The sequence below is a fragment of the Rhinopithecus bieti genome, unplaced genomic scaffold (genome assembly GCF_001698545.2).
Source record: "Rhinopithecus bieti isolate Rb0 unplaced genomic scaffold, ASM169854v2 scaffold_52893, whole genome shotgun sequence".
Taxonomy (NCBI): Eukaryota; Metazoa; Chordata; class Mammalia; order Primates; family Cercopithecidae; genus Rhinopithecus; species Rhinopithecus bieti.
Window position 1 is genome coordinate 87174 of NW_016820680.1, and position 24979 is coordinate 112152.

The 24979-nt window shown below is 41.4% G+C and overlaps 1 protein-coding gene across 6 annotated transcripts; it reads left to right on the top strand.

Moving 5' to 3' along the window:
• The first annotated feature begins 603 nt into the window (after positions 1 to 603).
• NCOA4 (nuclear receptor coactivator 4) lies at positions 604 to 24979 on the top strand. 6 transcript variants are annotated; one of them, XM_017859829.1, is made up of 11 exons: positions 667 to 791; positions 4680 to 4743; positions 14229 to 14383; positions 15605 to 15745; positions 15929 to 16017; positions 16317 to 16425; positions 17234 to 17323; positions 17840 to 17983; positions 18469 to 19452; positions 20125 to 20265; positions 23472 to 24979. In XM_017859829.1, the coding sequence occupies exons 3-11, from the start codon at positions 14243 to 14245 to the stop codon at positions 23475 to 23477; spliced, it is 1845 nt and encodes a 614-aa protein (XP_017715318.1). In that variant the 5' UTR covers positions 667 to 791; positions 4680 to 4743; positions 14229 to 14242; the 3' UTR covers positions 23478 to 24979. The 6 variants fall into 6 exon arrangements, with proteins under 6 accessions (XP_017715316.1, XP_017715318.1, XP_017715317.1 ...); XM_017859827.1 differs by lacking the exon at positions 4680 to 4743 and having other exon boundaries at positions 604 to 791; XM_017859828.1 differs by lacking the exons at positions 667 to 791; positions 4680 to 4743 and adding an exon at positions 7741 to 7900.

Sequence of the window (24979 nt, forward strand, 5' to 3'; positions counted from 1 at the left end):
GACATTTATTTATTTACTCAATGTATTTTTTTCTTTTCTTTTCTTTTCTTTTCTTTTTTTTTGAGACCCAGTGTTGCTCTGTCTCCCAGGCAGTGTAGTGGCGCGATCTCGGCTCACTGCAATCTCCGCCTCCCGGGTTCAAGCAATTCTGCCTCAGCCTCCTGAGTAGCAGGGACTAAACGCGCGCGCCACCGCGCCCGGCTAATTTTTTTGTGTTTTTAGTAGAGAAGGAGTTTCACCGTGTTAGTCAGGATGGTCTCCATCTTCCGACCTCGTGATTCGCCCGCCTCCGGTTCCCAACGTGCTGGGATTACAGGCATGAGCCACCGCGCCCGGCCTATTTACTTTAGAAAAACAAATGTGGCAAAGGTGGAATCATACAACATATGGCCTTTTGTGTCTTATGATATTCATTTTTGCATCTGAACGTTCAAGTTAAATAATATCTACCTTGTGAGGGCATTTGAATCACTTAGAATGGTCCTCGGCACAAAACTTGCCTTAAAAAAAATTTGCTTCATTTAATTTCGATTTATTCACGAGGGACTAAGGGACGTTGTTCAAGGGCTGGGAGAAAGTGTGCGCCTGCGCTCTGCGCCTTCTAGAGGGCAGTCAAGGGCTTCTGCTGACCCGAGGGGAGATCTCGCGAGACTTTCAGACGTCTGGCAAGAGGCGTGCGAGGAAGATTGTGTTGTCGCGAGAACTCTGCCTTTGGGCCCTAGGTTAGTGTGGGGCCGTGTCTCAGTCCACCCAAGGTCTCCTCGGATCGCCCAGAGAGGCACTCGGACCTGGTAAGAACGCCGTGGGCCGGGTGGAGGCTGGATGACCGCTGGCCCCCTGGGCCTGGGCTTGTCCGTCCCCTTCCCGACCTGATCGACACCGGGCCCGGCCTGCCTTCTCCTTCTCTTCCTTCCACACGCCAGGCCCAGGCACCTCTTCCTGCCTGCCCGCCGGTCCCGGCCTGCCTTCTCCCCTTCCTTCCACATGCCGGGCCCGGGCCTGCCTTCTCCCCTTCCCGCTACACGCCGGGCCCCGGGCCTGTCTTTTCCTCCCCGACCCTCCTCATGTCCGGCCCGGAAACCTCCTGCTCCCCGCCGGCCTTCCCCTGGCTTTAGGTGTGACAGCTCCAAGTTTCCTATTTCTCTCGCCTCTTGCCTGGATCTGGGGCGTGGCAAGGTCTGTTTTGCCGAACGAGCCCAGAACACAATCCGTTTCTAGCTTGTCAGGTGGAAATACAAGTAAGATACTGGGGTTTTTTTTTGGCCCTCTGTGTGCTAAACACATACCGTTACATTTAGTTCTCCCAATAATCCCGAAAAGTAGCTTGATTATCTCTGTTTTACAGATGAGAAGAGTGAGGCTTGCTCATTCAGTGGTTCATCCACCAACAATCATTTATTTGGTGCCTGTTATGTTCAGGATGTTGAGGATAGCAATGAAAAAAATGGACACACTCCTAACTAAATTCTTGTGTTGGGAACAACAATAATCATAAGCTTACGTGGCACGGGATTTAATATGGAATGATGCCATCAAGAGTGGCAGAAGTAGAATGACAGAAGTCAGTGTACTAGAATTTATCTGACCCCACGGGCAGAGCTTTTTTCCTTTTAACTGTGCCTTTTTGTGTCTATCTAATCAGGGTCGGGATCGCCATAGTAACTGCCTTTTGGATGGACTTAGCTTTCCACCACGCACTTGGTAATTTGGAACTAAGTTTACAGAGACTGTTGAGTTAGTTATTGGAATGAGGATGGCACAGGAAGTCATAGTTGGCTCATTTCTGTACCGAGGTCCTAGTGTGACATTTCCAAACTTTAAAGTACATGAGACCGTTTGAGAAAGACTTACCCTAATGATGCAATGGAGGGAGATTCATTTGCTGCCCTGTGGCTTAGGCAATTTACTTGGTTTTCTCATTTGAAGATTTGCTAGCTTGCAGTTTTGTTCAGATAAGTAAATGAGATAATATATGTAAAGTCCAGCACAATAACATTCCTTTCACTTTCTCCTTCCCTCCCTTCCAGGGAGCCTTTGTCCTTGGGTCTCTGAGGAAAATCCTACTCTTTGAAAGTTTTGTGATACTTTTTTCTAAATAAATCTCTACAATCACATTATTACCTTTGTGCAAACAGGCATTTCGGAAATAGAAAAAACACGTTGAGCTATTGAAGGAAAGGAAGACGTCCTTCTCAAAGGGGGAGAAGATATTTTAGAACTACATGATACCCCTGACCCCTGTTTTTATTAAATCAGCATAGCTGTGCCAGAATCTCAGGAGCCCGTGTAGGGGGTTCATAAAACTCCATAGGATATCCTGACACATATCCCTCCCCCGGTTTGAGAGTCCCTAAGTTAGTGTTTTATAATACTTTCCCTCATATAGTGTTAGCATTCAGAGCCAGTCATTGCTGCTGCTGATGGACTTTGAACTCTGTCTCTTATTTCAAAGAATTAGTATTTTCTGCTTTGTTGGCGAATCTGTGACATGAGTTCACCTCTAGGTGGCAGGTTCACCATTGAGAACTCAGGGACTATCACAGTAGTGGCAGTTTAGGTACTCCATAAATAGTTGTTGGATGAATACATAATACCTTAATACTTAATGATTCCTTCAACATACCCGGTATGGTTAGGGACTTTGGACTCAGATCTGGGATTAAATCTTGGCTCTTCTACTTGGAAGTTTATGACTGTAGGTAATATATTTAACCTTGTCAAGTCTGTTTTTTTTTTTTTTTTTAATTAATGGTGATGATAATAGCCACTTTAACGGTTTGTGAGTGCTAACAGATAATGAGTTTAAAAAAAAAGGCATGGCACATAGTAGACTAGATGTAAATACTTACTGAATTCATTTACTCAGTAATTAATTATTGAGCACCTACTATACAACAGTGAACAAAAAGACAAAGTCCCCACCATGTGGAACTTACCTTCTAGTATGTTTTCTGAAGGGAGATCAGAAAATAAATGGTTGCTACGTGCCAGATTGTGGTTAGTACTATGGAGAGTGATAAAGCATATTAAGGGGGAGTGGAGGCAAGACTTTTAAAAATAAAAGATGGTGAGGAATGGCCTCACTGAGAAGATGACCTCTGAGCAGACACCTGAAGGAAGTTAAGGCCTGGGCTTGATACTTGGAGGAAAGTGCAAGGGCCCTGAGGCAGAAGCATCCTTGTTATGCTAAAGGAGCAGCAGGAGGAGAAGAGTAGCGGTAGAGGGGAAGAGTAGGTAGCAGTCATGAGGTTTCTGCAGGAGTCCTGGAGAGAGATGATGGTAATGAAATTGATGAACTTTATGTCTTTCTTTGTTATATCCTGTTCTTTGACAAAAAGTAATAAAAATAGCTAATACTTACATAGCTCTTATGTGCATCAGGCACTATTTTAAGTGCTTTACATATACTAGTCATCAGATCTTTCCACAAAGTATACCTAGCCTCAGAAAATGAAGATTTGTCACTCTTCAGGATATACAGTGGAATGTGCTGCTGGTTCAGAGAGCACTTTCTCAAGCATTACTGAAATCAGCAGTGAATTCACTGCCTCTGTTCACATACTGGTTAGGTTGCAAAGGCAAGCCTAAGGTGTCTATAACAGACCACCCAACCAATATGTATGCATTGGGGTAAGTTCAGTTTCATGGAAGAACTGTAGAAGGCCATGACATTAGGCCGGGCGCGGTGGCTCAAGCCTGTAATCCCAGCACTTTGGGAGGCCGAGAAGGGCGGATCACAAGGTCAGGAAATCGATACCATCCTGGCTAATACGGTGAAACCCCATCTCTACTAAAAAAATACAAAAAAAAAACCAGCCGGGTGAGGTGGCGGGTGCCTGTAGTCCCAGCTACTCGGGAGGCTGAGGCAGGAGAATGGCCTAAACCCGGGAGGCGGAGCTTGCAGTGAGCTGAGATCCGGCCACTGCACTTCAGCCTGGGCGACAGAGCGAGACTCTGTCTCAAAAAAAAAAAAAAAAAAGAAGGCCATGACATTTTTTATTACTCTTCTTGCTACTTGCTATTTTTTAGTCCTTTTAAAATTTTCATCCAAGGTTTTCATTTTGACTTTGTTTTCATGTAATTATGTCTGGACACATTGCTTCAACATAGAATGCACATGAACGATATGGCGGTCTAGGCTGGAATGGGGGTCCAGTTGACCACTGTTGCTCTAGCTAGTAGGCATTATACTATCTCCATGTATGTCAGTTAGAGGAGCTGCCATATTGTCCTTCTTAGCTTATCTTCTTTGATTGTTAAATCATAACATTGCAGTGCTTAACTTCTGATATGAATGACTGTACACTCTTAGTCATTCTTATCCCAAGTTGTCATCCCTAATTTTGCTTGACTTAATTAATCAAGATGTTCTTCTTTGGGGTTAGCAGTGTGTTTGGGGACACCTTTGGGGCTTAATATGCCTCTTATGCAGCATTACCTAAGCGCTCTACAAATATGGCAGTTTGGTTCAGTGAAGTAGTGAGTAGCTCACAAAATAAGTTAAAAGGTTTTGTTGTCAGTTTGGTCATGGGTGAGAAGGCTTAATACTGAGACAATTACAGCTTTCAAAAGAAGATAATCTCAGGTGTGTTTTGAGCTTTATTTTGGCATTATTGCTAGTCCTCCAGGCTTTAGAGGAGGGAAAATACTAATATTTTATCACTTGTTGGCTTCTATAGGGAGAACCACAAAATGTTTGCCATATAAAATCAGGATAAAATGGCATTATTACTGTGATAATAGGTAAGTAACATGTTTTCCTATCCTTCACTATATTATGGCAAGAAGTTTCAAGTTGAATATCGTCCCTCCAATATTCAACTTGAAATTCAGTTAGAATTTCTGTGGTACTGCCAACTCTGAAGAAAAAATCCAGAGTTGGCTGTAAAATACAGTAAATGTGTCCCCTTTAAACCACAGTCTTGCTGCTGTTTGTGTGAATCCATGAAGCTGAGCTTAGCAGGAAAGATACTATCTCAGCACTTATTCTGGGATCATACTTTCAGTGGCAACACCCTTGCCAGCCTTGTCTTGTTTGAAAAAATCCCAAAAGTAATAGTTGTGCTAGAAACATTTTCTTTCTCTGAAAAAACCTTCCTGCGTTAATACAGGCCTTAGTGGGACATCAAGTTGATTATCTATGTTTAAAGCAGAACTATACCATACTTACTGTGGCAAGTCTGAACCTAAACATTAATTTATCATATATTCATCCGTTTGTCCAAAATGTCTTAGGCCTCTGTTGAATTTAGGGCAAAGCATTGTACAATGCCAGGTACATTCTTCTCTTTATGTCGATTCAGTGGCACACATAGAATGTGAACGGTTGGTAATGCCAAGGTACCGCTACCAGGCTGTCTGCTCAGTATTAGGATGTACAAAGCTATTAAATAAATAAGACATGGTTTCTTCTCTCATGGAGCCCTCAGGCTAAGGAGGCAGGCATGTAACAATAGGGTAACGTGTTACAGGCGTCCTGCCGGAAACCCATACAGATTACAGTGGTCATGCAGGAGGGAGCAGCCAAGTCTACTGGCCAAAACTATTGAGGAATGAGGTGCTGTGTCAGGAAAGACTTTGTAGTTAGTGATGGTGACTTGAAAAGCAGACAGGTAGGGAGAAGAGGAGAGACTGGCATTGCTGGCAGAGAGAGCTGGCATAGCCAAGCTGCCAAGATAAACCAAACTATCCTATGCATAGAACAGCTGTCCAGTAGATTAGGGTGTGGGAGCTGTTCTGGGAGACAGCAGGAGAGCCACAGTGAGGCTAGGAAATAGAGAGCTGTGATGGTTAATTTTAGGTGTCAACTTGACTGGATTAAGGAAACTAGAAACCTGGTGAAATGTTATTTTGAGGTGTATCTGTTTCCAGAGGATATTAGGGTATGAATCAGAGTGGATTAGGTGGGGGGAAATCCACCTCAGTGTGTGTGGGCACCATCCAATCTGCTGGGGCCAGAGAAAACAAAAACAATGAAAAGGCAGATCTGTCTGCTGGAGCTGGGATACATTCCTCCTGTCCTGTCTTTGGACAATAGAACTCCAGGCTCCCCAGGCTTTGGGCTTCAGGACTTGTGTCAGTGGTCCCTTGGGTTCTCAGGCCTTTGGCTTCAGACTGAGATTTACACCATCTGCTTTCCTGGTTCTGCGGCCTTTGCACTTGGACTGAGCCATGGTACTGGCATCCCAGGGTCTCCAGCTTGCAGACAGCCTGTCGTGGGACGTCTCAGCCTCCTAATCACATGAGCCAGATCCTCTAATAAATCCCCTCTCATATCTATGTCTGTATGTATCTTTATGTCTATATCTATGTCTGTCTATATAATGGTCCATCTCTCTGGAGAACCCTAACTCAGAGCCTTATTGCTTTTAAAAGAAATTTGGGCTTTATCCTGTAGGCAAATGGGGAGCCATAGGAGAGCTATGCTGCTTTAGATGAGATGATCTACTTGGGATGGATGGTGGTTGTTTTGAGACAGCATAGAAATTCTTGAAGCAGAAGAGAGGTAAAATACATTATGCATTTTTCCCCTTTAGAACCTAAACATTTTATAAAGACACAAGGTCAAATACTGAAGCATAAGGGAGTAAAATCTATGTGTAAAGTGGTCTGAGTGCAGAATTTTAGATTTTTATGATTTTCTTTCTCCTTAGTCTTTTTATGTTTATGTAACATTCAATAAATCACATCATGATAGTAACGGCTACAGCTGGCTTGAGGAGAAACACAAATGAATATAGCTGTGAAACTCAGTGAAAATATACAGTAGCTGAAGACTTTACTGTGCTGGGGCATTGGTCAGGATCCTTTAGAGAGGGAACAGAGACCATCGGTTAAGTAGGTGATGGCCAACAAAGTTTCTTTGTATTTACATTGTGACCAGCCGTTTTTCAGAGGTAGATGAAAGTTCCTGACATCAGTTATATTTTAATAGACTTAAGAATTCCTTCTTTGTTGCCATTGATGTAAATTAGTACAAAGGACCATAAAATTTTAACTTTAGTCATTCAGAAGTATGTCTAGTTTTTTTGTGTCTTTATGAAATGTATTATCCAATGAAGGCATTTGGAATTAGGGAGAAATTTTCTTATTTTTGATAATGAATGCCTGGATTGGGGTCCCAGAAACTGTATGCATCACAGACAAAGCAGGCATTTCCACTCTGTTCATCTGAAATCTAAGGGATACTTAATTTAGGGTAATGGTTCTTTAGTGTTCCCCTTTGGTGTTTCTCATGCGATTTTGCTTTACTCTATTAACAAAAATAGCTTTATATTCATAGAAAAGAGCAAATATTTTACATTCAAAAAATCGACTAAAAAGTAATAGAGTTACAACGTTGTCTAGATTTCATCTTTTGGCCTGATTGCCTATGCAGGCTATGAGGATTATCTCGGAGAAAAGGGAAAGCTAGAAGTACCATAAGCATGATAGTCACAGGTAGGTAGTGCTATATGCCAGGCACTGTCCTAAACATTTTAGTTCATATAATTCGTTATGGTTCATGTAATTCTCATTGAGTTGGGCCCATTATGGGGTGGAGCAAGTCGGGGAAAGGAGAGGCTGGAGAGGAGCCCCAGGTGCCATCCTAGGTCCCTCTAGCTGGCCTTACCCTGACAAGCCGGGCGGGGGCAGCAGGCGTCTAGCGGAGAGGCCCAGCGGCGAGGGAGCTGCGCGGGGACCGCGTGCGCCAGCGGGGACTGGTGGGGAGCAGGGCAACAGTGGGCGGAGTTTTCTGCTCCTCCCCGGCCCCGGCTTGAGCGCTCCAGTTCGCTGGTGGCCGCTGTGTGACGCGCTGGCGGGGCGCGTCCCGGGCTCGGGGACCTTCCGCACTCGGGTCAGCGGTAAAGCAGCGTGTCGTTTGCCGGGCAGCTGGCGCGTCGGTGACCTGGCCTGTGAGGTATGTCTGGCAGCCCAGGGGCCGTAAGCGGGAGCCCTTGAGGCCGCCGGTAGCCTTGCAGGGCTGGCGCCGGGCGGGAGCCAGGACCCGGCGGCTGACTGCGCGCATGCGTGCAAAACGGCGACCGGGGCTAGGGCGAGGGCGAGGGCGAGGGTGAGGGTGAGGGGCCCCTGAGGCCGTTTGGAAAGGGCTTTTGGGAAATCTACAAAGCCGCATGAGTCAATGTTGCTTTCGAATTAGAAACGCCTTGCGGTCGGTTTTCAGTTACTAGTTTAGAAAATTGATGTGCTGTTATTTATTGCTCTGGTTTACTTGTGTAAAGGTGGACAATCTGAGCCTAGTAAACTCTGAAGTGTTAAATCTTAAAATGTTCAATAGTGAATTTATTATTACCTTATTTTAAATCTGTTGCGATATTAACGTTTGTTTGTGTGGTTTTAAAAAGATTACAGAGAACCAGGTTCTGGATTTCAGAAACTGCTTGTCTTGATAAGGAATTTAAAGTGGGCTGGGGCTAGGGTAACATGTATATAATCCTTGAGTTAATGAGTTGTATAAAAAACAACCTTTTTAAAAAAGAGGGAAGAAAGAACGTGTGAAGTGAAAAAAGTCCCAAGGTAAAATTGCAAATTATTTTTTAATTTATAATTTTTTTAAACTAAAAGCTTTACAGATGGTCTAATGCAGGTTGTCTCATCAAAGAACCAAATTGTTCAGTTAGTATTTCGAGTGTGGTATTCATAGAACACATAGGTATCCTGTGGATAGATGCTGCGCTTGGCCTTTTAGCAATGACTAGGATGCCAGGCAAATAAGTAAAAAGTAGAGGTCTTTGGAGGGAGAGGGGCAGGTGGCAAGGGGGTAGAGAATGTGAGAGCCGGAAGGTGAGGTTAGAGATGATCTAGTCTGAGCTTTCATTCTTACAGACAAATGAAGCCTGGAGTGGCTGTGATACAGACGTTGAATCAAAACCATTTGCATTGGTATTTGGCAGTATTTTGGTTTTTCTGAGCTTATCATGACATACAAGAGTACTGTTGATTTATTTGTTTTTTTTTTTTTGAGACAGAGTTTCGCTCCTGTTGCCCAGGCTGGAGTGCAATGGCTGCGACTTCGGCCCACCGCAACCTCTGCCTCCCTGGTTCAAGTGATTCTCCTGTCTCAGCCTCCTGATTAGCTGGAATTACAGGCATGCACCACCATGTCCGGCTAATTTTGTATTTTTAGTAGAGACAGGCTTTCTCCTTGTTTATTCAGGCTGGTCTCGAACTCCCGACCTCAGGTGATTCGCCCACCTCAGCCTCCCAAAGTGTTGGGATGACAGGTGTGAACACCCGACCAGTACTGTTTATTTTTGTTTGTGTTATCCAAGGCAGAAGATTCTGAACAATTGTGGTTATAATTTACTGAGGACTATGAAAATTGACCGAAAATCTTAATGGAAGTTATGTTAATTTTAATCTCTAGTGTTGGCAAATAAAAATACTTTATGGGTGATAATACACTAAAGGAAGAACAAGTTCATCTGGGAGAGAGAACCCAGAACTAGACCTTGGGAACTGTGTTCTGAACCCAAATCTTACCCTGTCTGGCTGTGGCCCTTCAGATGGGTCATTTAAACTATCTGGGCTTTTTGTGGCTTCATCTATAGAATAAGAGTGTTATATTAAAGAGATGGCCAAGATTTTTTCAGCTTTATTTTTTATTTTTTTAAAGAGGCTTGTGAGGAGCTATTTTTCAGCTTTAAATAGTAGTTTGTGTGGGTCACAAGAGTTATAGCTCTTTGGAAATTTTATGGTTAAGCCATACAGTAATGACTTAGCTTCATTTGTGGTTAGTTGAGTTGCTCAATTCTGGTCCCATGATCTTCAGACTTTACAAATAGATTTGTGCAAAGCATTGTGTAAGCATGGCATATATAGTTTAAGGAATTCCTCATTGAGGAAACTCCAGGTTTTGTTATTCGTTAGAAGGGTATGTATGTTTCTCTCCTCCTCCTTTACTTCCTCCACCCCCAAATTTAGGACAGGGATCCTAGAGGCAGGGAAGTTTTAGAAAGCACTTAAACTTTTAATGTTGTCTGAAACATGAACATTTAAGGCAGTCCTGTTTTGAAGATGGTAAGGCAATATTTTGGATTATAATGGTGAAGATAAAAGACATTTTAGTAATCTTTTTTTGATTTGAATATTAGGATCAGAGCTGATTTGGTCCAATCTTCTTACAGGTAAGAAAACAGTCAAAAGTATCCATACTTGGTATGTATTAGAGGATTTAGACTATTGAGTTTTTGGAGTAAATAAAATATTGCCTTTTGCTATGCTGTATAGTGAAGGACTCGATGGAAATCTAATATTTATTAAGTAATCACCATCTCCTTCCCCCTAAGTCTGTGAGTCTGTATTCCTCACGTATGAATTAGGAAGTTAGGTTCCACAAGGGCAAATGGTGCAAGGTCATAGCCCTGATAAATGGCTAAAGGATTCTGTCAGATCCTATTCACAGCCTGTCAGCTAAACCTGATAACAATAACCACTGTAATGTGGAGGGCTTATGGTATGCAGGCGCTAGGCTAAGTGCTGGTATACAAATAATGTCTCACTTTAACCTTACTGCAGCCCCTCTGTAGCTACCATCCTTGTCTCCCATTTTCCTGAGGAAATTGAGGCCCAGAGAGGTTATGTTTAAAAATTTCCTGAATTGTTCAGTTTCTTGTAGAAACTCTAGTTCCTGAATACAGAGTGTTTTGCTGAGATAGTGGACAGAAAGTTTGTTTGTCAGACTCCAGAGTGATCTCTTGATGGTCATGCTTGCCACTCTGGCTCTTGAACCTGAAACAAATGGTGAATAACTGTTGAAAATGGCCATGCGAGCTAGTTACCTCATACCAGTCTCTTTGGATATAACATTTCGTACAGCTGGCTTAGGCTTCAACTCATTGTGATTTGAATTCATCCATGGTTGGGGCTCTTCATTTCAGCTCTGAAGGTTTCCTCTTCATCACAGTGCAAAAGGGCAAGCGTTTGCACAGCTCCTTTCTTGGTATCTGGGCTCTGAAAGCTGACAGTGCTCTAACTGCGCCACAGGGAGGAGGAGGGACAGAGAGAGCCAAAGGCAACAAAGGGGCAAGCATCCTGGGACTTACCATAAAGAAATGAAACAAGTTTACTTCGTGGCTGACAAATGAGTTCTCAAGATGACTTTTGAAGGATAACACTCCTTTTAATTTGAAAAAATGTGATAACTGTGTGTGGAAAAATCAGTTTTGTAACTTTTAAATCTCATCCTACATTCTGTCTATAGCTGATAAGGGGAAAGTCCAGTGTGTGAACTCTTGCTATATTCTACTCTTATTGTGTAATATTAATACTTGTGATTGAATTGAGAGTACTTGCTTTAGGAATCTAGTAGTACAGTCAGCACTGTATGTGTTTGAGTTTGTCTCCTGTATGTTCCGGAATTCTGGAATTTTGACATTGTGAAGCAACAATTTTACTGATCAAATTTTACACTGTGCTAGGCATTGTGGCATTCCACACAAATGGTGAGGATCTAAGAGTGGGAAATTTGGCACAGGTGAAGAAGGCTGGGTAACACATTTGAAAGACTGCTAAACATGTCTTGCATGACTGACCTAAGTGCAAAGTGAAGCAGCCCGTCACACTCCAGCTCTCCAAATCGGAGTCAGCATTTCACCCGTGTGATGCAGGTGTTTTTCATAGTCCCTGCAGTGAGTTCCAAGTGCACACTAACGCTTCTGCCTAACACAGGCAGCTTATGGCATGCAAAAGGAGGATGCAAGGTAACCACTGTTGGTGTGTCCAGGGTTGGAAAAATTTCCACAGGGATTTCTGTGAAATCCAATTAAGGCAACCCTTTCTTTTAAGAGATGATTGTAGAAAAGAGACTGATGAAACAAAATCAGCAAGGGGAAGTTTAAAAATTTCCTGCATTGTTCAGTTTCTTGTAGAAACTCTAGTTCCTGAATACAGAGTGTTTTGCTGAGATAGTGGACAGAAATTTTGTTTTGCTACTCTTCCTACTTCTCTCAGAATACATTATTTCTGAGGGAGGAACTCACCACTTTTGTCTCTATCCAGCTTTCAGCTAGGCCTCTGGCCCTAAACTTAGTCTTAAAGATGCAGTCAAGGCCTGGCAAAGTTCCTTTGTCTCAAATGGGCAGTCCGCCACTTGGAAGACTGCCCTGGGTAGGCCACTTTTCACCCCAAAGCTGGCTTCTCCGAGAAAGTCATTGCTTTCAGGACAGTTAGGAAGTTATTTGATATATTGCCTAACATGCCTCCTATTAACCCTTTTTACCCCCTTGTGTCTGTTCCAAACAAATTTAATTCTTCTAGTTGACAGGTCTCCACGTACTTGAGAATGGTAATCATGTCCTCCTGGAGACGTCTCTTATCTAGGCTAAACAGCCTTCCTTCCTGGAGAAGTTTTTCATGGTTTTGAGGCCTCTTTCCCTTTTCTGAGTGTCCTCTTCTAAAGCGTGTTACTCAGAAATAAGTTTTGAATTTAGTCTAATAAACATGGAACATGTTAATCCTGTGACAAACACTATACTTTTGGTAAATGTAGTCAAATAGTATGTAAGTTATTTTTTCCCACAGACCCAGCACACTGCGAATTCATAGAGAATTTACTTTCAGTTAAAGATTTCCACCCTTTAAAAAGGGTGGAAACTATTCTTTTCCTTGCCCTCCTTGATTAAAGTGAAAAACTTACATTTTGTTTTGTAAGATTGAACAGCTGTGTAGAGATTGTTTTGGGATCTGCTTCTGTCACAGCCCCATGTTACCTCCAGCTTTAATGTTTGTCTTCTATGTTTTCATACAAGTAATTAGAAAAAACAGGGATGTGCCTCTAAAAACTTTACACACTGGCCTTAGTCTGTCATCCTTTGAGTATTTTGTAAAAAATAATCTTCTTATTCAGTTTAATTGTGCTTCTCTTTAGCTGATATTCACTTTGTCCACAGTGATATATAGTCTTGCCACAAGTCTTCTGTCATCCCTTGGTGTCTACAGCATTACCTTTACTTGCTGGTTTAGTAAAACAATCCAAAAGGAAATAACTGGTATCACAGGGCTTAGTGAACCTATTCTGAGCTCTAGTAATCACTGCTGTCATTTTCTCAGTGTTTAAAAATCATGTCATTGTTCTTCCAGTAGCTTTTGTCAAGTTTTACTTCATGGCTTTACTGACATTCTTGTGTTGCAGTCTCATTGTATCATTAATGCTGTTCTTCCCGTTTCTGTTTCCTATCGCTCCTAAACCTGAGCTTTTTAGAAAACTCTGTATTTACGAATTTCTGTTTCTCCTTTATATGAGAATCATATGAAATCATTTTGTCACATATAATCTGTTATATATAATGCACATTGTTTTATATATTATATATTACATATATTCTCTATATAAAAAACATGTATCTCTATATCTGTTATATTCTTTTTTGTTGTTTTGAGACAGAGTTTCACCCTCTTACCCAGGCTGGAGTGCAGTGGTGTGATCATGGCTCACTGTAGCTGCGACCTCCTGGGCTCAGGTGATCTTCCCACCTCAGCCTGCCAAGTAGCTGGGACTATAGGTGCACACCACCACATGTGGCTAATTTTTGTATTTTGTAGAGATGAGGTCTTGCTATTTTGCCCTGGCTGGTCCAGAACTTGTGGGATCAAGTGATCCACCCACCTTGGCCTCCCAAAGTGCTAGAATTACAGGTGTGAGCCACCGCGCCCGGCCCTGTGTTATATTTTTGAGAGCTTCCTAGCTGTGAAGTCATTCTTAAGTTCTTCCTAAATAAAAAAAAAAGTTCTACCTTAAAAGGGGAAAATAAAAATTCTATCTTCTAAACAGTATTCTAAACTTGATTGTTTGCAGCTTATTTTCAAAGTAATCAAAGATCCTTCTGTACCTTTTAGTCTTCATCTCTAAATCTACAAAGTGGAACACATACCTCATATGACTATATGTGTGTTATAAATAGAAAATTATATTCTAATATTGGCTTTTAACTTTTCAGGACACTGTATGCTCTGTTGATTCAGGACAATTAGTGTATTTTTCCAGAAATAGCTATTCACATGTAAAGTGTTACTAAAGTAGATTATAGAGTTTTATGGCAGGAACAGTGGTAGAGGGAAGGGAGGAGACAATATTTATTAAGAGTATCTTATGTGCTAACTCCAGTGTTGGAAAGTAATCTAAGTAGTTAGTAATGGGAGTTGGCTGGAATGATCATTTGAGGGATGATTGAAAGGTGGTTTTTGGTTGTAATTATGGTGCTATTTATATATATTTTTTTCTTTTAAAGGAGCAGTGAGGAGAATGAATACCTTCCAAGACCAGAGTGGCAGCTCCAGTAATAGAGAACCCCTTTTGAGGTGTAGTGATGCACGGAGGGACTTGGAGCTTGCTATTGGTGGAGTTCTCCGGGCTGAACAGCAAATTAAAGATAACTTGCGAGAGGTGTGACATGTGCTTTTCTCTTCTCTTGTCTGGACTCTTGGCATAGGGCTGGTTAGAGCATGGCCAAGGACTTGGTTTCTCTGTGCCAGCAAAAAATTTCACCCCATGCCTTGCGTGGTCTACTTGGTCCCAAGTCAGTTGCCTGATACACTGGTGCCTTTCATCCCAAGGGGAAATAAGGCAGGTGCTAGAAGAGTCAGGAAGACCCTGTGCCATTCTAGAAAATTTTATTCAGCATGCATTTTTGATTACTCCTCTGTGTGATTCCTCAGGCACTGTAACCAGTAAAATACGAAATGAGTGAGCAGTATCCTCTCAGCTGCGTCCTCTTGATTGCATGAAGGATGCACTTGAGCATCCTCCCGTCATCTTTTAACTGGTTAATGGCATTGTTCTGTAAATGACTATCTGTTAGGGCAAGCCAGAGTGAAATCTGTTGTTCCAGTAGTATTTTGTTGTTGTGTGTGTTGTGACTTTGAAACACAACTTTATTAAACAGAAAAAAAAAAATGTGTTTTAAAATATAGTTTCTTATGTGTATTGTCATGGATAATTTATGGACTGTTTTGACTTTTCCCTTGGGATTTTATATTTAGCCCTGTTTGAATCACTGTTTATGCTTCCAGAAACATTAGTTTATAATTTTATTTAAATTGTCTACCCTAATGGTCTTCTAGCTATTGACATATGGTGGCACATCTCTTTACTAAATTGTTCTGCTGTAAATGGACTGCTCATTCTGTGGGCTAGCTATTAAGTAATACTCTGTCTTTATTCTGCTGATAAACTTGTAAAACCATAGGTTTTTAAATTATGTGGAAAACTGAGGGGGATCAGCATTTCCTGGTACATTCTTGTATTTTCTCTTGATTAGGACACCCAAATTAAACCTAATCCTCTTAGAAGGATGGGTATTGCAGGAGGATTTTAGAGTTTAGGTATGCCTTTATGGCTGGGATTCTTAAATTGGGGTCCATAGGGCTTTAGTGGGTCCTTGGGTGGGCTTTGGAACACTAAACCGTGAAATTATAGGCAAAATCTTGAAAATACGCATTTTTTCTGGGGAGATACTTCATAGATGTCGTTGGATATTAAAAAGGATTTGTGATCCCCCCCAAGCCCTCCCCCGCCCCAAAAAAGTTTAAGAACCTCACTATTCTGCGGGAAACATCGTTCTTTGGGATTATAACACTAGGAAGCTAACATGTATGTATTTCTTAGGTCAAAGCTCAGATTCACAGTTGCATAAGCCGTCACCTGGAATGTCTTAGAAGCCGTGAGGTGTGGCTGTATGAACAGGTGGACCTTATTTATCAGCTTAAAGAGGAGACACTTCAACAGCAGGCTCAGCAGCTCTACTGGGTAAGGTGACTGCATGGCTAAAATTGGTTTGAGCATGGCTTCTGGTTGCCAGAGAGTATCTTCCTTGTAATGCAGTGTTAATATAGATCAGATAAAAGTTTAATCTCAAGTTCTGTTTGGTAACTTGAGTATATCTGGTGCTTTTGGTATCACTGTGGCTAGATGGTTTCATTTTTCTTTTAGTTATTGGGCCAATTCAATTGTCTTACTCATCAACTGGAGTGTACCCAAAACAAAGATCTAGCCAATCAAGTCTCTGTGTGCCTGGAGAGGTAATAACCCTTTTTGCTTATTTTAACTTTTGACTCTTTAACTTTGGTATACTAAAAGAAAGTCAATTTTGTAACTCATTGCATGTGTTGTATTTAACTTGCATGTTGCTAGGATAAGATCATTCTGCTTTATGTATTTAATATTATACTTGCTGATACATGAATAAGCCGTCTACCTTTGGTTGAGTTTCTTAGAGAAGTGTAATCATTTAAAATTACTCACAATTTGACTTTTGTTTTGGGTGAAGTTGATGAAACAGATATTCCTTAAAAATAGCCAATTTGTTTTTTTTCCCCAGACTGGACAGTTTGACCCTTAAGCCTGAAGATTCAACTGTCCTGCTCTTTGAAGCTGACACAGCTGCTCTGCGCCAGACCATCACCACATTTGGGTCTCTCAAAACCATTGTGAGTAATCGCATATGCTTCATTGGGCACTTCTCATATCTGTGGCATCACAGCTGGTCTTAAAAAAAATTACTATGAGTAGTGACTTTCCTGAGAATTTGATTAGTTTCAAAAATTTCATGTTCTCAGCTGGGCGTGGTGGCTCATGCCTGTAATCCTAGCACTTTGGGAGGCCGAGGAGGGCGGATCACTTGAGGTCAGAAGTTCAAGACCAGCCTGGCCAACATGGTGAAAACCTGTCTCTATTAAAAATACAAAAAAAATTAACTGGGTGCCTGTAATCCCAGCTATTTGGAAGGCTGAGGCAGGAGAATCGCTTGAACCCGGGAGGTGGAGGTTGCAGTGAGCTGAGATCATGCCACTGCATTCTAACCTGGGCGACAGAGTGAGATTCTGCCTAAAAAAAAAAATATTCATGTTCTGCTTAAGTTGCCTAGGTTGGTAGTTCTTGGAATGTAGTACAGACTCAGTGATACTCTTTTGCAATACCTCATGTATCTCTCCAAATACTTCTGATACATTTTTTTTTTTGTAAAATTTATGGCTTGAATAGTTTTTAATAAAGAACCAAACATTTGGGTCTTGTTAAAAGTGGTAATACAACCAATTCTGGTGAAGATTTTTTATATAATAGTTATGTGGTAGAGTATTCTCAAATTTGATAACTACTTTGTAAGTCATGGAATTTAGTGTTAACAATATTTCTAATGAAATGGTAATGCTTTAACATTTTTGAAATTTGGAATTATAATTTCACTTTTTTGGCAGCATAGCATAAATAACATGATTAAATTATCTCATTTCATAGCAAATTCCTGAGCACTTGATGGCTCATGCTAGTTCATCAAATATTGGGCCCTTCCTGGAGAAGAGAGGCTATATCCCAATGCCAGAGCAGGTAAAATACCATTTTGTTTTTGGTAATTGAGTCATTACTTGGCTTATATTTCCTTTGCGTTTTATATAGCATTAAAAAATACTACTGTTTGTAAAAAGGCACCAGTGGCAATGAGTTAGTTTATGAAATTGAATGCTTCCCTTGAGATCTAATGCCAAATAGAAATTTAGATATCTTGTTGGGGCTAACAGACAAAGTAATTATCAATCAGTTCACAGGAAATTATCATTAGCTGTCTTACTGATACTGGTTCTCTGTGAGGGATCCTGTTTATAATTTGTAGAGATGATTTATTTCTAAAGGAATGGCAGTGTGAATAAAGGATTCTAGATGTTTTAGTTGAGAAGAGCCCTAGAGATCAACTATGTCTCTTGTTTTATAATTGTGAAAATTGAGGCTCTGGGAAGGCACATGACTTGCCCAGGGTCAGTGGCAAGCCAAGATTAGAGAGTGGCTCTTCTCCTTTTCTGGTGAACTTTCTACTGCATTTGACATTCCTTGTTAAATGATTAACAGAAGTCAGCATCCAGTATTGTAGCTGTCCCTCTCAGCGAATGGCTCCTTGGAAGCAAACCTGCCAGTGGTCATCAGGCTCCTTACATACCTAGCACCGACCCCCAGGTCTGGCTCACCCAAAAGCAGACCTTGGAGAACAGTCAGGTCTGTTGCTGCTTTTATTGTTTCTACAGTAGACGCAGCAGTAGGTGGGGTTAGTTACTAATCAGTAGTAGTATCTGTCATTGTTAAGTTTTTGGTTGCAGAATTGCTTGAACCTGGGAGGTGCAGGCTGCAGTGAGCCAAAATTGCCCCACTGCACTCCAGCCTGGGTGATGGAGTGAAATTCTGTCTCAAAAAAATAAAAAAACAGAACAAAAACCACTTTAGCATCTGGTATGCAGTAGGGGCTCAAGAATTTGATGAACTAGCCGGGCGTGGTGTTGGGCACCTGTAGTCCCAGCTACTTCAGGAGAATGGCGTGAACCTGGGAGGCAGAACTTGCAGTGAGCTGAGATTGCGCCACTGCACTCCAGCCTGGGTGACAGAGCAAGAGTTTGTTTCAAAAAAAAAAAAAAGAAAGTGCAGACAGAATCTCCCAAGCAGTCATAATTGTTCTGTCAAACTAATACTGTGTACTTTTTGTGTAGACTTCTCCTAGAGCCTGCAATTTCTTCAGTAATGTCTGGGGAAACCTAAAGGGCTTAGAAAACTGGCTCCTCAAGAGTGAAAAACCAAGTTATCAAAAGTGTAACAGCCATTCCACTACTAGTTCTTTCTCCACTGAAATGGAAAAGGTTGGAGATCAAGAGCTTCCTGATCAAGATGAGATGGACCTATCAGATTGGCTAGTGACACCCCAGGAATCCCATAAGCTGCGGAAGCCTGAGAATGAAAGTCGTGAAACCAGTGAGAAGTTTAAGCTCTTGTTCCAGTCCTATAATGTGAATGATTGGCTTGTCAAGACTGACTCCTGTACCAACTGTCAGGGAAACCAGCCCAAAGGTGTGGAGATTGAAAACCTGGGCAATCTGAAGTGCCTGAATGACCACTTGGAGACCAAGAAACAGTTGTCCACCCCCAGCATGGTTACAGAGGATTGGCTTGTCCAGAACCATCAGGACCCGTGTAAGGTAGAAGAAGTGTGCAGAGCCAATGAGCCCTGCACAAGCTTTGCAGAGTGTGTGTGTGATGAGAATTGTGAGAAGGAGGCTCTGTATAAATGGCTTCTGAAGAAAGAAGGAAAGGATAAAAATGGGATGCCTGTGGAACCCAAACCTGAGTCTGAGAAGCATAAAGATTCCCTGAATATGTGGCTCTGTCCTTCTAGAAAAGAAGTAATAGAACAAACTAAAGCACCAAAGGCAATTCCTTCTAGAATTGCTGATTCCTTCCAAGTCATAAAGAACAGCCCCTTGTCGGAGTGGCTTATCAGGACCCCATACAAAGAAGGAAGTCCCAAGGAAGTGCCTAGTACTGAAGACAGAGATGGCAAACAAAAGTTTAAAAGCCCCATGAACACTTCCTGGTGTTCCTTTAACACAGCTGACTGGGTCCTGCCAGGAAAGAAGATGGGCAACCTCAGCCAGTTACCCTCTGGAGAAGACAAGTGGCTGCTTCGAAAGAAGGCCCAGGTGAGCATAAACATCAAAATAGCACTGTTTGAGTTTTATTTATTTATTCATTTATTTTGAGATGGTGGGGGTCTCTGTCACCCAGGCTGGAGTGCAGTGGTGCAGTCTCAGCTCATTGCAACCTCCCCTTCCCAGGCTCCAGCATCCCCCTGCCCGCGCTACAGCCTCCTGTGTAGCTGGGACCATAGGCATGCACCACCATGCCTGGCTAATTTTTTGTATTTTTGGTAGAGATGGGGTTTTGGCCCGGGGTTGGTCTCCTGAACTCCTGAGCTCAAGCGATCTGCCCGTCTCGGCCTCTTAAACTGTTGGGATTACAGGCGTCATCCACCACACCCGGCCTAGAGTTTTATATTTCATAATCCCAAACCTTCCAAACTGGCCAGATCCTTAAATATGTTAAATACTAAATTTGGAATGGAGGATTTATGAATTTTTTGTGCATTTTCCAGGCCTAAGCCCCATCCTTCAGGAAAGAAAAGAATCTAGCCTGTTTTATTGCTATTTATGGAAAATATTTGGGGTAGAAATAACAATTGTCACCTTTGTTTTTGGTTGTTAGAGAGAATGGCCAACATTTAAATTATTCTCTGTAGACCCTATTTGAAAGATAAGTTGGTCTCATGCCTCCTAGTTTTCATGAAGCAACCTACTCTTTTTCTTTTATTGCAGGAAGTATTACTTAATTCACCTTTAGAGGAAGAACATAACTTCCCCCCAGACTATTACAGCTTCCCTGCAGTTTGTGATCTCTTTGCCTGTATGCAACTTAAAGTTGATAAAGAGAAGTGGTTATATCGAACTCCTCTACAGGTGGGTACATGCTACCAACGTGAAAATTAGCTTATAGCTATTTATAAAATAAATGTTTGTCTTACATATGAAGTCATACTTGGCTCATTGAACCATATATCTTTTAATAGTATGTATATTAGGCAAGTGAGGGTGGGACGGGGGAGCTCATAAAAGTTCATGTGTTTTATTGAATTTGCTTTATGAACTAACTAGGCATACTTCAGTGGGAACTTTCAAGATGTAACCGTTGGAAATTTTCAAATCCCGTGTGGATTCTAATAGCTTATAGACCTACCTCGAAGGTGGGTTTGGTTCCAGGCCACTGCAATAAAGCAAATATCCCAATAAAGTGAGCTACACAAATACTTTGGTTTCCCATTGCATATAAAAGTTGTATATAATACACTGTAGTTTGTTACGTCTGTAATAACATTATGTCTTAAGAAGAAAACAATGTATATACCTCAATTAAAAAGTATTTTATTACTACAAAGTGCTGAAGGTCATCTGAGCCATTCACACAATCTTTTTGCTGTTGGAGAGTCTTGCTTTGATGTTGATTGCTGCTGACTGATTAGGATGGTAGCTGCTTGAAGGTTGGGATGGCTGTGTCAATTTCTTTAAATAAGATAATGAAGTTTCCTGCATCATTTGACTTTTCCTTTCATGAAATACTTCTCTGTAACATGTGATGCTGTGTGATAGCATTTTGTCCACAGTAGAACTTTCAAAATTGGAGTCAAATCATGTTGCTCTTTATCAACTAAGTTTATGTAATATTCTAAATCCTTTGTTGTCACTTCAGCAATACACAGCATCTTCTCCAGGAGTAGATTCTATCTCAAGAAATTACTTTCTTTGCTCATCCATAAGCAGCAGCTGCTCATCTGTTTAAGTTTGATCATGAGATGGCAGCAATTCGGTCACACATTCAGGCTCCACTTCTAATTCTACTTCTCTTGTTGTTTCCACCACACCTGCAGTTACTTCCTCCACTGAAGTCTTGAATTCCTCCAAGCCATCCATGAGGGTGGGAATCTGTTTCTTCCAAACTCCTGTTAATATTGATGTTTTGACTTCCTCTCATGAATCATGAATGGTCTTAGTGGCATCCAGAATGGTGAATCCTTTCCAGGTTTTCAGTTTACTACTTTGCCCAGATCTGTCAGAGGAACCTATGCAGCTAGGGCCTTAAAAAATGTATTTCTTAAATAATTCTTGAAAGTTGAAATTACTCTTTGATCCATAGGCTGCAGAATGGATGTTTTATTAGCAAACATGAAAACATTAATCTCCTTCTGCATCTCCATCAGAGCTTTTGGGTGTCCAGGTGCACTGTCAATGGGCTTAGTATTTTGAAAGGAATGTTTTTTCTGAGCAGTAGTTCTCAACAGAGGGCTTAAAAGATTCAGTAAACCATGCTGTGAACAGGTGCACTGTCATCCAAGCTTTGTTCCATTTCTGGAGCACAGGCAGAGTAGATTTAGCATTATTATTATTATTATTATTATTTTTGAGACAGAGTCTCTGTTGCCCAGGCTGGAGTGCAGTGGCTCCATCTTGGCTCACTGCAAGCTCCGCCTCCCAGGTTCACACCATTCTCTTGCCTCAGCCTCCAAACTCCTGTTAATGTTGATGTTTTGACTTCCTCTCATGAATCATGAATGGTCTTAGTGGCATCCAGAATGGTGAATCCTTTCCAGGTTCAAATCCAGTCCAGCTGGGACTACTAATTTTTTTGTATTTTTTTTAGTAGAGATGGGGTTTCAACGTGTTAGCCAGGATGGTCTCGATCTCCTGACCTCGTGATCTACCTGCCTCGGCCTCCCAAAGTGCTGGGATTACAGGCGTGAGCCACTGCGCCTGGCCAGATTTAGCGTAATTCTTAAGGGCCCTAGGATTTTTGGAATAGTAATTGAGCACTGGCTTCAACTTAGCCACCAGTGGCCAGTGCAGTGGCTCAGGCCTGCAATTCCAGCACTTTGGGAGGCGGAGGTAGGAAGACTGCTTGAGCCCAGGAGTTCAAGACCAGCCTGGGCAACATACAGTGACCCTGTCTGTACAAAAATTAACAAATTAGCTGGGTATGGTGGAGCATGCCTATAGTCCCAGCTACTCAGGAGGCTGAGGTGAGAGAATCTTGCATCTGGGAGGTCAAGACTGCAATGTGCTATGATAGCTCTGCTGCAGTCTTGCCTGGTTGAGAGAGTGAGACTCTGTCTTCAAAAGAAAAAAAAAAACAAAGTCACTGACTGTGTTAGTCCCTAACAAGAGAGTCAGTCTGTCCTTTGAAGCCAGGCATTGACTTACCTCTCTAGCTATGAGTTCTAGATGACTACTTCTTGCAATAGGAAGTTGTTTTTGTCTACACTGAAAATATTGAGTGTAGCTACCTTCATCTATGATCTTGGCTATTCTGGTTAACATGCCATTTCACGCTGCATTTTTGCTATGGAGATGGCTTCTTTCCTTAAACCTCATGAACCAACCACTGCTAGCTTCAAACATGACTTCTGGTTCCTCACCTCTCTCAGCCTTCATAAAATTGAAGAGAATTAGGGCCTTACTCTGGGGTTAGGCTTTGGCCTAAGGGAATGTTGTGGCTAGTTTGATCTATCAAGACCACTGAAACTTTCTCCATATCAGAAATAAGGCTGTTCGCTTTTTAAATCATTCATCTGTTCACTGGAGTAGCACTTCGTTTTTTTCAAGAACTTTTTAGCCAGAGAATGAGAAGCTAAAACACAACAAAAAAACACTTTGATTTTGTGCGTGATCACAGCTTGGCTGGTCCAAAAGGCCTGCCCAGCTTTCAACCTCTCTTGGCCTTCAACATGACTTTCTCGCTAAGTTTAATCATTTCTGGCTTTTGATTTAAATAGAGTGAGAGATGGGGACTCTTCCTTTTAGTTGAACACTTAGATGCAATTGTAGGGTTAATAATTGGCCTAATTTCAATCTTGTCTGTCTCAGGGAACCAGGGAGGCCTGAGGAGAGGGCAGAGAAATGCGGAAAGGCTGTTTGGTGGGCATTCAGGACATACATTTATCGATGAAAAGTTTACCATCTTTAATGGGCACAGTTGATGACACAAACCCTCAATTTGTAAAAAATACAATATAACAAGGTATACCTATATTGGGAAATGAGTCAGAGCTTTAAGGCAGGGAAAATTTGCTTTTATTCTTCAGTGAAGTAACTTATCCGTGGGCATTTCTTTACAGATGTGAAGGAATGGACAAGAGTTGAGCAGCCTTTCTGCCGATTATCACACATCATGAGCTGAATGACTGCGGCTTGCCAAATCTTTGTGTTTTTGGGTCTGACCAGTTAGCTTAGTTCTTCTCCTGCCTAATTTTGAACTAGTAAAGCAAAGTGAGTCATCAGATTATGAGTTACTGTTTAAAAGAAAAATGCTGTTTATTCATGCTGAGGCGATTCAGTTCCTTCCTTCTTACAGAAGTATTAATTTACCCCACTAGAAAAGCAGCATCTTTGTGGATACGTCTTTTTCACAAACCTCCAAGGCTCCTTAGATTGGGTCATTACTAAAAGTACATTAAAACACTCTTGTTTAAAAATGAATTATTTCCGTAATCGAAGTGTATTGATGTATTCTGAAGCTAGTAAACTTCCCTAACGTTTAATTGCCCTACAGATGCTTCTTTTGCTGTGGGTTTTCTCCTGTTAGTGGTCTGAAATAATGATTTTCTGTTCTATTAATATATAGTGTATTTTGCACAAAAAATTAACCTGGTCAGTAGTGATTACCAAAATATGTATTAATAATCTTGGCAATTTTTGACATTTTAGCCCATGTTAGTTCTACATTATTCTTAAAAGAAACTCAGCTACTGCAAATTTTGTCTTTCTGTGAATGTTATTAAAATATCCAGTGAGCTCTTTTAGAAGGACTCAGTAATATTTCAAGACTATTTTTGAGGTAGTTCTAGCCTTTTAAAATATTCTACAGACCTACGGGGCTTAAAAGAACCCCAGTACCGACTTAAGCAAATAGGCAAAAGATATGTTGGAAATGTAGTATAGTACTTGAAACATTCACTATCATAGGGATTATTGGTGCATCCTGTGTAAATGGAAGCTGAGCTTGACACCTGGTGCTTTTAACTAGGGATAAAGTCGTCCTCTCACTGCAAGCACAGCATACCTGTACCTCCAAAAGTGACGTTTTAGTGAACAGGCCGTTTTCAACACTTGTGCCTTGGGGTTGAAGCTTTGTGAAAACTACTGATGTTTTCTCAGTCTCCTTAAAGTTACGTCCATGCTTTAAAATGTCTCTGTAGGAGAGAAGTGGGTTTATGTTTTCTCTAAGATATCTTTGCTGCTTTCCATACTTTGAAACTATTAAGCTTCTTAACTGCCTCTTATTGGAAATACTTCTGGGGAAACTTCATGGTCCCACAATGTCATTGCCATACAGCTTCACTAGAGTTCTTTGAACCACAGCTGAAAAGACTTTGTATTCTTTTTTAATTCCCTCTCCAGATCTCATTTAGGAGTATTATAATAAAGGTGGTGGGCAAAAACAATGTAAGGAGCCTTTCCAGTTATCTTGAGTTGCAGCTCTGTAGTTTCTTTTTTGAGGCCAAACACACTGTATTTTACAAGTCAAAATATAATTTACATTAATCACTATGTTAATGAGTATGTGAAACATTCTTTTGCATTGATGAATTTTGTATCTGCCTCCATTAAAAGCGTAACAGCCATA

Coding starts and splice junctions, on each gene's coding strand:
- NCOA4 (XM_017859826.1), top strand. CDS start 11,678: ATGGCATGCAAAAGGAGGATGCAAG. Junction 11,703..14,228: donor ATGCAAAAGGAGGATGCAAG/GTAACCACTGTT, acceptor TTTCTTTTAAAG/GAGCAGTGAGGAGAATGAAT. Junction 14,384..15,604: donor TTAAAGATAACTTGCGAGAG/GTGTGACATGTG, acceptor TGTATTTCTTAG/GTCAAAGCTCAGATTCACAG.